The sequence below is a fragment of the Phyllobates terribilis genome, unplaced genomic scaffold (assembly GCF_046119375.1).
Source record: "Phyllobates terribilis strain yellow unplaced genomic scaffold, ASM4611937v1 Scaffold_11__3_contigs__length_659146591, whole genome shotgun sequence".
In the NCBI taxonomy this organism is placed as follows: Eukaryota; Metazoa; Chordata; class Amphibia; order Anura; family Dendrobatidae; genus Phyllobates; species Phyllobates terribilis.
In genome coordinates, this window is record NW_027362771.1 from 123,934,461 (window position 1) to 123,947,390 (window position 12,930).

At 45.7% G+C, this 12,930-nt stretch overlaps 1 protein-coding gene across 1 annotated transcript in view; it reads left to right on the forward strand.

The window, feature by feature from the left end:
• The window catches only part of LOC141165731 (solute carrier family 25 member 3-like), a 39,798-nt gene that overhangs the window by 2,479 nt on the left and 24,389 nt on the right, over positions 1–12,930 (forward strand). The window contains exon 3 of the mRNA XM_073651586.1: positions 12,746–12,870. Within this exon, the coding sequence (XP_073507687.1) occupies positions 12,746–12,870 (125 nt within the window). The remainder of the gene's footprint in view (positions 1–12,745; positions 12,871–12,930) is intronic.

Consider the following 12,930-nt stretch of genomic DNA (forward strand, 5'->3'; position numbering starts at 1 on the left):
ACCCCGACAGCATTCGGGATTCGGTCACGGGGGCTGTGCCTGTGCGGGTTCAGTCACCGCTCTGAGAATACAGCCAGCCCTAATGCAGAGCCAGTGTTGGTCGGAGGCGCAGTTGATGCTCTGTATTCTCAGAGCGGTGACTGAACTGGCGCCGGCCCTGTGTCTGAAACACAAATGCAGTTGAGAATAAAGTTAATTTTCCCCTTCTCCCATGACAGCACCACCTGAGAGAGGGTATCCGCCCACCAAGGACAGGAACCTACTGAATAAAAAGGCGGTACCTCTCCTCCGCATCAGTTTTGGTTCCTGTCCCTGATGGGAGCCTCACCAGGTGGTACCTCACGTACCTGGATTATGGACGGTGCGGCCTGGAGGCCGTGGAAGCAGCAGATGGTCCCTGTTCCCAGCCCGTCTGGCTGCTGCCCGGGTCTGCGTGTGGGGAGGAGGTGCTGTTTTCCTTTGGATGCCTCCCCGCGTGCGCCGGGGCCTGCGGCCGGGTCTGCGCCTCGCAAAGATGAACTGAGCGCGCCGGCCGGCAGGTCTTCCGGGCTGCGCACGTGGGGGTCGCGTCGCACCCTGTGACGGAGCGCGCCGGAAGTCCGGGCTGCGCACGCGCGGGGTGCTGACGCGCCCTATCACGGAGTGCGCCGGAAACCGGGTCTGCGCATGCGCGGGTGGGAAGCTGTCATCCCGCTGCAAGCGCGCCGGGTGCCGCTGGTCTGCGCACGCGCAGAGGCAGGTGGATCTGCGGGTAGCGCGCCAGCTGGCTAAAATTAAAAAAAAAAAAAAAAAAAAAAAGAGAGATGAGCATGCTGCCGGAAGGGGAGGAGCCTAAAGGAGGTGGAGCCCTACTGCTTTTAAGGATGGGGAGCAATCAGGATGGCGGTGTCTGCATCCCCGCCATGATGAATGAGGAACCGCAGTCACCTGGGCAGCAGCTGTCACCGCCACAGGAAGTACAGCAGCAGCCACAGCCATCAGAGCAGCGCAAGCAGCTCAAACAAATGGAACGGGAATCTTCCCATCGACAAAGTCACAGCAGTGAGGGGCGTACGAGTTCCGGCAAGACTGGTCAGAAAAGACTTCGTCAGTCCGCCTCCGCCAGATGGGAGCCCTCATGTGAACGGCAACCACCGCCTCCGGTACCCTAGTCTGAACGGCAGTGTGGTGAGTGATCTTCGTGAAAGTCTCACCTTGAATAATGTGCTCTTCTCTCTCTCTCTCTCTTTTCCTCCTTCTTCTCCTTTTATTTCTTGGGGCAGGAGGCGAAGAAGTGTAGTGCTAAAAATAAAAACAGGGAGTGTGCTTTATGCAAAATCGGTCTTCCCACCTCCTATGCCAAAAACCTTTGCTCAGACTGTATTCAGAAAACCATTGCAGAGGAGTCCCCCAAGTTTTCTTTAGAATTAAAGGATCTAATCCAGACAGAGGTCAGAGAGTCTTTAAGAGGCTTAACCTCACTCAAAAAGAAGAAGCGAAAACTAGTTTCTTCAGAATCAGAGGAATCAGTGGAGTCCCGTTTTACGAGAGAACTGCCTTCCTCCTCTAATCACTCCTCATCGTCATCGGAGTCTTCGGATGATAATGGGGGGGGCAGACCTTGTTTTTCGGTTGATAATACTGAGAGACTAGTTAAAGCCGTCAGAGGGACTATGGGTATTACCGATACCAAAGTGCCCAGAACAGTCCAGGATGTTATGTTCGGGGGCTTAGACCAAAGGAGGAGACGCTCATTCCCGGTCAATGACAGGATTAAATCTCTGATAGAAAGGGAATGGAAGAAACCGGAGAGGAAGGGTCAGCTGCCGTCATCCTCCAAGCGGAGGTACCCCTTTGAGGATGCGGCTAAATGGGACAAAACCCCTAAGATTGACGTGGCCATTTCAAAATCTTCAAAAAAATCCACTCTGCCCTTGGAGGATTTAGGAGCCTTAAAAGACCCGCTGGATAAAAAAGCGGAGTCCTTCCTTAAGCAAACCTGGGAGTCGTCAGCAGGGGCCCTTAAACCGGCAGTAGCAGCGACTTGCACTGCTAGATCTATGATGATCTGGCTTCAACAATTGGAAGACCAGATCAGGAGGAATGTGTCCAGGGAGAAAATTCTATCAGACCTTCCTCTTGTGCAGGGAGCGGCTGCATTCCTGGCAGATGCATCGGCAGATTCAGTTAGGATGGCTGCCCGGTCTGCAAACCTCTCTAATGCAGCCCGTAGGGCGCTATGGCTCAAGAGCTGGCCAGGAGATGTGCAGTCAAAGTCTAAACTGTGCTCAATCCCTTGTGAGGGGGACTTCTTGTTCGGCAAAGGTCTAGATGACATCCTAGATAAAGCCGCAGACAAAAAACATGGATTTCCCACGGTGTCTGGTTCCCGATTTAACAGTTCCTTTCGGAAGAGAAAATACAGCCGCAGTAAAGCTCCCAGAGACCAAGGTAGCTGGAAAGAAGTTCAAGAGCAGGCCCAAGAACACTGTCAAAATATCAGCCCCCAGAGGTTTAGCGGAACAGATACCCTTACAGCAGGAAGTTCTCTCTCTGCTCAGGAAAGGAGTTCTGGTGGAAACACCTGCACCCTCTTCCTAATAAAGAAGCCGGACGGCTCCTTCAGGACCATTGCGAACTTAAAGAGACTGAACGACCATTTAATCTACAGGCCTTTCAAGATGGAAACAATAAAATCAGCCATAAAGATGTTATTTCCGGACTGTTTTATGTGCGTCCTCGATCTGAAGGACGCCTACTACCACGTCCCGATTTTGCCAGATCATCAACAGTTTCTAAGAGTAGCTGTACAATTCGGCAGGCACGTAAGGCATTTTCAGTTCGCAGCTCTTCCCTTTGGCATTTCCATGGCGCCGAGAGTCTTCACAAAAATCATTCTGGAGGTCACAGCGCACTTGAGGGAAAGAGATATTTTAGTCATCCCTTATCTGGACGACTTCTTAGTAGTGGGCAGATCAAGTCAACTCTGTGCTCTAGCCCTGGCGGACGTCATGGCCAGTCTAAGACGCCTAGGTTGGCTGTTAAATCTGGAGAAGTCAAGGCTGGAACCAAAGAGGGTTCAGTCTTTCCTGGGTCTCATTCTGGACTCGGAAAACCAAACCTGTCTTCTGCCAGAGGAAAAGAAACTGAAGATCAGATCCCTAACATCTCAGATTGTCAGCAATCCGACCATCACCCTGAGGAGTGCAATGTCTCTGTTGGGTACAATGACGTCTTGCATTCCGGCGGTTCAGTGGGCCCAGCACCATTCCAGATATCTTCAACAGGAGATTCTGGCAGCGGACAGGCGGCTCAAAGGTCGCCTGAATGGGAAAATATCTCTTCCAGATGTTGTGATCAACTCCCTGGACTGGTGGACATCTCCGGTCAACCTATCTTTGGGGGTTCCTTGGACCTTCCAGGTGTCGGATACAATTACAACAGACGCAAGTGCGGAAGGTTGGGGAGCTCACCTAAGGGATCGTTCTGTACAAGGCCTCTGGTCGGACAGCGAGACAAGCCTCTCTTCCAACATGAAAGAGCTGTTGGCAGCCAGAAACGCGCTAAAAGAATTCAGTTCTGTTCTTCAGGGTCCTCACGTCAGGATAATGTCAGACAACAGATCAACAGTCGCCTACATCAATCATCAGGGGGGTACCAGGTCTCTCCCTCTGATGTTAATAGCGGATCAGATCTTCAGGTTTGCCGAGAGTCGGCTGGTTACGCTCTCGGCACTGCATATAAAAGGGGAAGAGAACATAAAGGCCGATTTCTTGAGTCGTCACATCTTGAAACAAGGAGAGTGGGAGTTGAATCCAGCCGTTTTTCAGCAGATTGTGGATCGGTGGGGACAGCCCCAGATAGATCTGTTTGCAAACAGACACAATCGGAAGACCGAAACCTTTTGCTCCCTGAATCCAAAAGAGGGGGCGTTTGCGGTGGACGCGCTGCAGATTCAGTGGGATTTCACTCTAGCTTATGCCTTTCCCCCTTTAGTACTGATCCCTACTATCCTGAGGAAGATCCGAGAGGAACGGGCGAGGGTTATATTGATCGCCCCGTTCTGGCCCAAGAGACCATGGTTCACTTGGATGAAGAGAATGTCCCAAGCAGATCCATGGGTTCTTCCGGACATCCCGGATCTCCTCAGGCAGGGCCCAGTCTGTCATCCCCAAAGAGCGGGCCTGCATTTGACGGCTTGGATTTTGAGAGGTCGCTATTGACGCAAAGGGGGTTTTCTCCATATCTTGTTACTACCCTTCTAGCAAGTAGAAAGCCGATAACAACTAGAATCTATGGTAGAACCTGGGCTAAGTTCTTGTCTACCTCGGGTCAGTCTGCCAAAGGGAGGGTTCCTATTGAGGCCATACTAGAATTCCTCCAGAAGGGGTTAAACATGGGACTAGCCACCAGTACTCTTAAGGTACAGGTATCGGCTCTGGGGGCACTGTATAATTATGACTTGGCAGCAAATAGATGGATCATTAGATTTATTAAAGCCTGTCATAGATCCAGACCTATTCCTGTTCCAAGAATGCCTCCTTGGGACCTTAATTTAGTTCTGGAAGCATTAACCAAACCTCCCTTCGAGCCCTTAGAGAAGGTTTCAGAAAAAATCTTAACTTTAAAGACTGCGCTATTGGTGGCCCTGACATCAGCTCGTAGAGTCAGTGACTTACACGCACTATCCGTTAACCATCCATTCACTCAAGTATGTATGAATAGAGTAATCTTAAGACCAGACCCGGCCTATCTTCCAAAGGTAGCCTCCAAGTTCCATAGGACGCAAGTAATCACTCTCCCTTCCTTCTATCCTAATCCTAGGGATTCTGAGGAATATAAGCTTCACACCTTAGATGTTAGGAGGGTGTTAGTCCAGTATTTGGAAGTGACAAAAGCCTGGAGAAAGAGTGACGCTTTATTTATATCCTTTCAGGGGGCTAGGAAAGGACTTAAGGTTACAAGGGGGACCATAGCTAGATGGGTCAGGGATACTATTACCTTAGCCTACTCTTCTAGCAATCTGCCGGTTCCTGAGAACCTGAAGGCCCATTCCACCAGAGCGGTAGCTGCTTCCTGGGCTGAGAAGGCGGATGTGCCCATCGACATTATATGTAAGGCGGCAACTTGGTCATCCCCTGCTACATTTTACAAACATTACCGTCTTGACCTTTCCTCTTCTACTGATCTGTCCTTTGGTAGAAGGGTGTTGCAAGCGGTGATCCCTCCCTCTGGTATTTAATCTCTATAAATCTCTCAGGTGGTGCTGTCATGGGAGAAGGGGAAAAGATCCTAGTTACTTACCGGTAACGGGATTTTACAGAGCCCATGACAGCACCCTATTAATTCCCTCCCCTTTATCACTGTGGTGTGCACTTTTTTTAAGGTGTTTAGTACATATGTTGAGGTGGTGGTTATGTATTAACCTGTCTTCGGAGGCCCTCTCATGCTCTGAAACAAAAAACTGATGCGGAGGAGAGGTACCGCCTTTTTATTCAGTAGGTTCCTGTCCTTGGTGGGCGGATACCCTCTCTCAGGTGGTGCTGTCATGGGCTCTGTAAAATCCCGTTACCGGTAAGTAACTAGGATCTTTTCTCCCCGTAGCGTTCAGCGACGTGCAGGCTAGTAACACTATTAACTTTCACATTATCACCTTATTTGCAGGTTGTCCCCTTAACACCCGAAGGTGGTTTGCTCATTAATGACCAGGCCAATTTTTACAATTCTGACCAATGTTACTTTGAGGTAATAACTCTGAAACGCTTCAAGGTATCCCGCTGATTCTGAGATCGTTTTTTCGTGACATATTGTACTTCATGATTGTGGTAAAATTTCTTCGATATGACTTGAGTTTATTTGTGAAAAATTGGAAATTTGGCGAAAATTTCGCAATTTTCAAACTTTGAATTTTCATGCTCCTCAAATCAGAGAGATATGTCACACAAAATAGTTTAACCCTAGAACGCATACCTGGGGCCTCGCAGGCCCGTCCTGTTAATTGTTTTCTATTTTCTGCAAGATTACTTTAGTTAGAATTTTGAAACTCTAGGTATTCCTCAGGTATATAGTTGTTTGTCATTTTTGTTTGAGTTATTCCATGTTATTTGCACACGGGCCTAAAAGGCCCCAGGTATGTGAAAAAGTAGATTTTTATGGTCATGCGTTCTAGGGTTAATAAATAACATTTCCCACATGTCTACTTTACATTAGCACAATTTTGGAACAATTTTTTTGTTAGGAAGTTATAATGGTTAAAAGTTGACCAGCAATTTCTCATTTTTTCAACAAAATTTACAAAACCATTTTTTTAGGGACTACATCACATTTGAAGTGATTTAGAGGGACCTTTATGACAGAAAATACCCAACAGTGATACCATTCTAAAAACTGCACCCCTTAAGGTGCTCAAAAACACATTCAAGAAGTTTATTAACCCTTAAAGTGCTTCACAGGAATTTTTGGAATGTGGAAGAAAAAAATGAACATTTTAACTTTTTTCACAAAAATGTTACTTTAGACCCCAATTTTTTTTTATTCTTGCAAATGTAACAGGAAAAAATGGACCCCAAAATTTGTTGTGCAATTTCTACAGAGCACGCAGATACCCCATATGTGGGGGCAAACCACTGTTTTGGCGCTCGGAAGGGAAGAAACGCCATTTGACTTTTTGAATGTAAAATTTGCTTCAATAATTAGCAGACGCCATGTCGTGTTTGGAGAGCCCCTGATGTGCCTAAACAGTGGAAACCCCCCCTTCCCCCCCCCCAAGTGACACTATTTTGAGACTAGACCCCTCAAGAAATTTATCTAGATGTGTGGTGAGCACCTTGCACCCCCAGGTGCTTCACAGAAGTATATAAAATTGAGCCGTAAAAATAAAATGTTCACATTTTTTCCCATAAAAATGTTTTTCAGCCCCCAACTTTGCATTTTCATAAGGGTAACAGGAGAAATTGCATCATACCATTTGTTGTGCAATTTCTCCTGAGTAAGCCGATACCCCATATGTGGGAGGAAACCACTGTTTGGGCACACGGCAGGGCTCGGAAGGGAAGGTGCACTGTGTGACTTTTTGAACGCAAAATTGGCTGGAATTGAGAGCGGACGCCATGTCGCGTTTGGAGAGCCCCTGATTCGCCTAAATAGTGGAAACCCCTCCACAAGTGACCCCATTTTGGAAACTAGACCCCTCAAGGATTTTATCAAGGGATATAGTGAAAATTTTGAACCCAGAGGTACGACAGAATTTGATAACACTAGGTCATCATATTGAATAAGCTGTTATTAGTCTTGAATAACTTGTCATTGTCATTAGTGACATGCGGGCCGGGGACTCGAGCATGTCACTTGAGCACCCGCGATACTTGGTACATACCTGAGTACCCGATGCAAACACTCAAGTAGCGAACACTTGCGCTCAACACTGGTCGCCACATGGTCATATTTTTTTTTTCACTTTTGAAAAAATCCCTAACCCTAGCACAACCCTAACCCTAGAGTTTATTTTTTTTTTTTGCCATGCCTCGTGCGGTATTAGTGATTAGACTACTTTATTCTTCGGGTCGGTGAGATTAGAGATACCATCTTCATATCGGGTTTTTATGATTGACAGCTGTCACACACTAAAGGACGCTTTTTTTTTGTAAAAACTAGTTTTTGCATCGCCATATTTTGAGAGCTATAATTTTTCCATATTTCGTCCGACAGTCATGTGACGGCTTGTTTTTTGCGGGACAAGTTGACTTTTTTATTGGTACCATTTTCAGGCACGTGACTTTTTTTTATCACATTCTATTCCGATTTTTGGGAGGCAGAATAAACAAAAAACAATAATTCAGGAATTCTGTTTTGTTTTTTTTTTATGCCGTTCTGCATATGGTAAAATTGATAAAGTAGCTTTACTCTTTGGGTCAGTACGTTTACAGCGGTACCACATTTATATATTTTTTTTTTGTTTTATGTTTCGGCGCTTTTACACAATAAAAACTATTTTATAGAAAAAAAAATTTTTTTTTGCTTTATTCTGAGAGCTATAACTTTTTTTTTATTTTTTGGTTGATGGAGCTGTATGGTGGTACCATTTTTATTTATATTCGTCTTTTCGCGTTTTATTCCATTTTTTTGTCTTTTCGGTATGATAAAGCATCGTTTTTTGCTTCATTTTTTATTTATTTTTTTACCGTGTTCACTAAATGGGTTAACTAGTGGGACAGTTTTATAAGTCGGGTCGTTCCGGATGCTTTGATACCAAATTTGCAGCAGCATCTCTATGCTAGCCAGGCTGTCAGCGCTGCACAGGAAGAAGTTACTTTGCTTGCACACTGCGCATGATCAAAGTAACTTCCTGCTGTCTGGTGACCCGGATGTCGTCATGATGACATCGGGTCACCATGACGACCACCGGGACCCGGCAGTGACAGTGCGGGACGCCGGAGAGGAGGTAAGTAACGGTTCTCCCAGCACATAGCACCGAGTGTCAGCTGTGAGAATCAGCTGACACCCGGTGGCGATCGCTCCCGCACAGCCTGTGTGGAGGCGAAATCGCCAGGGCGTACTAATACGTATCTGGCCCAAAAGGCCCAGGGCGCAGATACATATTAGTATGCCCCACCTCAGAAAGGGGTTAATAGCATTTTTTTTTTCTGGTGACAGGTTCCCTTTAAGTTATAGCCAAGACCCGGCTGTCGCTGTCACCACTGCCCCCGGGCCTTTTAACGCCCTAATGCCATGATTGATAACGATCGGCGCTCCCATGAGGTCATCGTGTGGGCCCGATCGTTGCCATGGCAACCTGAATTCGTCATGATGACATTTGTGGTCTGCTGCACTACAATGGCAGATTTGCAATTTTCTCTCAGCAACATCCACTGCTTTTTGTTTGTGGAAAATAACCATGGAGTCAAAATCGTCACTACACCTGTAGATAAATTCCCGGAGGGGTGTAACTTCCGAAATGGGGGTCACTTGAGAAGGAATTTCGCTCTTCTGGCACTTATGGGCTCTGTATGTAGAGCCCGCAAACTATTTTACTATAATTTGTTCTTCGAGTCAAATAGCACTCCGTCTTTCCCTAGTCTCGTCGTGTGGCTAAGCTAGTACTGTACAGTGACATATGGTGTATTGCCATGTTCTGCAGAAATTGTGACATATTTCCTCATGTGAAAATGTAAAATTTGGGGTTAAAACCATTTTTGTGGTGAAAATTAAATTTTTTTTTTCTTCACTGCCCAATCGTATAAAATTCTGTGACACACCTGTGGTGTCAATATGATCACCGCTCCCTTAAATGAATTCATTGAAAGGTGTAGTTTGTAAAATGGGGTCACTTATAGGGGAGTGTTCTGTCACTTCAGGGGCTCTTCCAGTGGGTCATGGTGCCCCCAAAGCATAACAACAAAACTTGCACTAAAACATGGAGCTCCTTCTCTTTTGAGCTTTCTACTATGTCTGAAAAGTATTTCCTGGTTACATGTAGGGTGTTGACGCACTCACTGCCGCAGCCCCTGTCTCCTCCTTGGAAGCTTCATCAGTGACCTTCATTTCCGTGGTTAAGCTAGTCCCTGTCACTGTGCGATGTGATAGTGCGCTCTTTCGCTCGCTCGTATTGTTAGTAATGAGCCGGCATCAGAGTGTATGGTCAGTGCACGTTATAAATACACCCAGCGCGCAGAGCCCTGTGGCATCAGTTGCGGGGGCGACGCTGCTGTTTACATGCTGGGTAATCGTTTATCAACAGTGTGCTCTGTTGCTAGCTTGTCACTACTGATCTGAGCCACCGAGAGAGTGCACTGTCACTGTGCACATCACAGTGACAGAGCAGGGACTAGCTTAACCCATGAAATGAAGGTCACTGATAATTCTTCGTTTCTTGAAGGGGGTAAAGACTGCGGGAGTGAGCACAGTCTCTACCCCCTGATGACACTTAGTTTGAGTATAACAGCATGCACTTGGATTCTCAAACGAAGCGTCATGAAGAAGGAAGTATGGAAAAAAGAAAAGCTGTTATAGTGTAGTTAGGAAAGGATAGGGAATTTTTAATTGTCAGAAAATAGTTTAGATTATTGCATCAAATGAATGGGCATTTAGGATGAGAATTAGGCCACGGCCCCACTATCAGTATTTGGTCAGTATTCTGTCAGTATTTTTTCTCAGGAGTGGGAGCCAAAACCAGGTTTAGAACAATCAGAGAAAAGGTATAATAGAAACAAGTCACCAATTCTGCATTTATCACCCACTCCTGTTTTTGGCTCCCACTCCTAAATACTATAATTTATACTAAATAATACTGATAGTGGGGCTGTGGCTTAAATTAGTATTTCGGACCACCCCTTTAATGAAGTGGGTGCATCTGCCAGCAGCCTCGCTAGATATCTTAATCCAACCAGAGACTGGAGTAAAATTTTTAGTGTAGGGTATGCCAAGTCTAGTAATGAATGACACAGCTGGACTTTGCCACACCTCTTGTCCCTCTATTTTGGCAGAGCTAACCAACAAATAAAGTAGTGCTATAGTATGCAAACATGAAATATGAATTGCATTACTGCTCTAGAAAATAGAAATAAATGAGAATTTTTAGCACATAAATTGGCCAATTCATGTATACCTGGCTGCAATGGTAAGGCGACTCTCATTGCTCTGTACCTACCTAGTGTGAAACCACACTTAGGCTATGTGCACACGATGCGGTTTTAATGCTTTTCCGCGGCTGTTTTTCTACTGTGGAAATGCATTAAAACCGCTTGGTAAGAGGTGTGCCATGTATAGCAATGGTAATCCGCATGTGCTGTGCACATGATGCGTAAATTTCTGCTCCAGATTATCATTGCGGCAGAAAACGCAGCATAGCCAATTCATGCGCGGTTCTGGGGCAAATTCATGCCCATTGACTTGCATTGAATCACAGCAAACCCGCAGGTAGAATATGTATACCTGTGGAATTGCTGCGTTTCAATGAAAATCAATAGGCGCGAAACAGCCACGGAATCGCGCTTCGTGTGGTACCCGGGTCGGGAGTGGAGACTGCTACTCCTCTCATCTGACCGCTGCTCTGGCTGATAACAGCGAGAGCAGCGTGGATGGGAGGAGCAGCAGTCTGCTCTTCCGAGCCCGCGTGCCCGCGGTAGTAAAAATAAAAATAAACCCTTATACTCACCTGTCTGGCGGCCCCCGGTGTCCTCCTGGTCCCCGGCGGCGATGCTGTCTGTTCGGCATCCAGCCGTAAATTTCTGTTGTGGAGACTAGCGACTCCACAAGAGAATTTGACATGCTGCGGTCCTGAAAGACACGCTACATGTCAGTGTCCACGAGTGATTCGCAGCCTCAAATTCACGTTTAGTGGACATGGGATTTCTAGAGATCCCATCCACTATAACATAACAACTGGACTCTGCGGCTTTGACGCTGCATAAACACGCAGCGTCAAACCTGCAGCGGCTCCTGATCGTTGCCACGCACCCAAACTCACCCGCAGCATGTCAATTTTTGTAGTGGACACGCTAGTCTCCTCTGCAGATTTTAATCGATTGAAGTGTCATGCGGTGGATTCGCATGTACCGACAACAAAAGTGCGGCATTAGAACACCACGTTTTGGACGCAACATAAATGCGTTGTGTCCAAAGTGCTACTGAGTGCAGATCGAGAGGACATAGCGGCTAACGAACCAGCTGTGAGATGCTATTTAATGGCCAGGAACCATGTTTGCCTAATGGCACCTTCCCAGGCTAAAATTAACAACTCACAGCATTCGCATAAATTACCTGAACAGAAATGCTAATGAAGATTGGGTGAATGGGACTAGCTGACACCCAGGTCTTTTGTTTGGTGAGGTCAAGGTGTCAATCAGACATTTTCATGACAAAACTTAATTAAAGTAAAGAGTTAAATAAACACAGAGTAAACACTTTATTTGAAATATAACAGACCCATTCTTTAATCATTTAAATTAACCAATATACTCACCCCAGTTCTTATGGTAATCCAAGGGCTTAAGCAATGTCCCACCAAATAACTTTATTTAGCTCCAAAAAGCATTCATTGATATACAAAAATGCATGTAAATCCGCATGTTTGTTTTTTTTGACAGGGAGAGGCAAAAACGCTCAGGAAATTTCTGCTTCAAATCCTCAACGTGTGCACATACCATTGGATTGAAGTATACATGTATATGGGAAGGAAGGGTCCTGCTATGTTTAAAACCGCTTGTGGCTTAGTGGAGTACTTAGACAGAGAGCATATGTATACAAATATCAAAAGACTGACCATCACTTCCAGAAAACTGGTGTGTACAGGTGCTTATTAAGAGTAGCTATCTCCATATATAGCCAACAAATAAGGTAGCACTCTTTTGGCAAAGCTGGCGTGAAAGCTACAAAAGTCCATTTTTTTTCCTGAAATGTTGCAAAACAAATTGCGCAATGCAAGTGTTTTACACAGTTTTTCTTGCGAAAAAAACAACAACTTTGATCAGTTGAGTTTTTGAATGCGAATACCCATTTATTGGTGGTTAATAATGCTGGATGTACATGTCCATAATGAAAGGTTTGTGCACACACTGCAATATCCATGAAATCTTCTGACCTGAGCTATCTCATATGTACTTACAAAGCAGTTCAGGTCAGGAGACCTGCGATCAGGTCAGAAATTACTGTCTAGGCACAGACCATGTATTACGGGTGTGTGAATCATACTGAAGTCTAGCAGTAGTGTATCTTGGTGTGAGGAGAATCCTTTATATTTACTCATAATGTATTGATTTTGATTAAACAGAGGAATATAGCTGTGCTTATGGATCTGGGAAGTTCTTTGCACTATGCGGCTTTGGTGGCATCCTCAGTTGTGGTATAACACACACTGCACTTGTACCTCTGGATCTGGTGAAATGTCGAATTCAGGTTGGTATAACACAATCAAATTAACATTCTAATGTGTCTGGGGCGTTTATTTTTAACCCC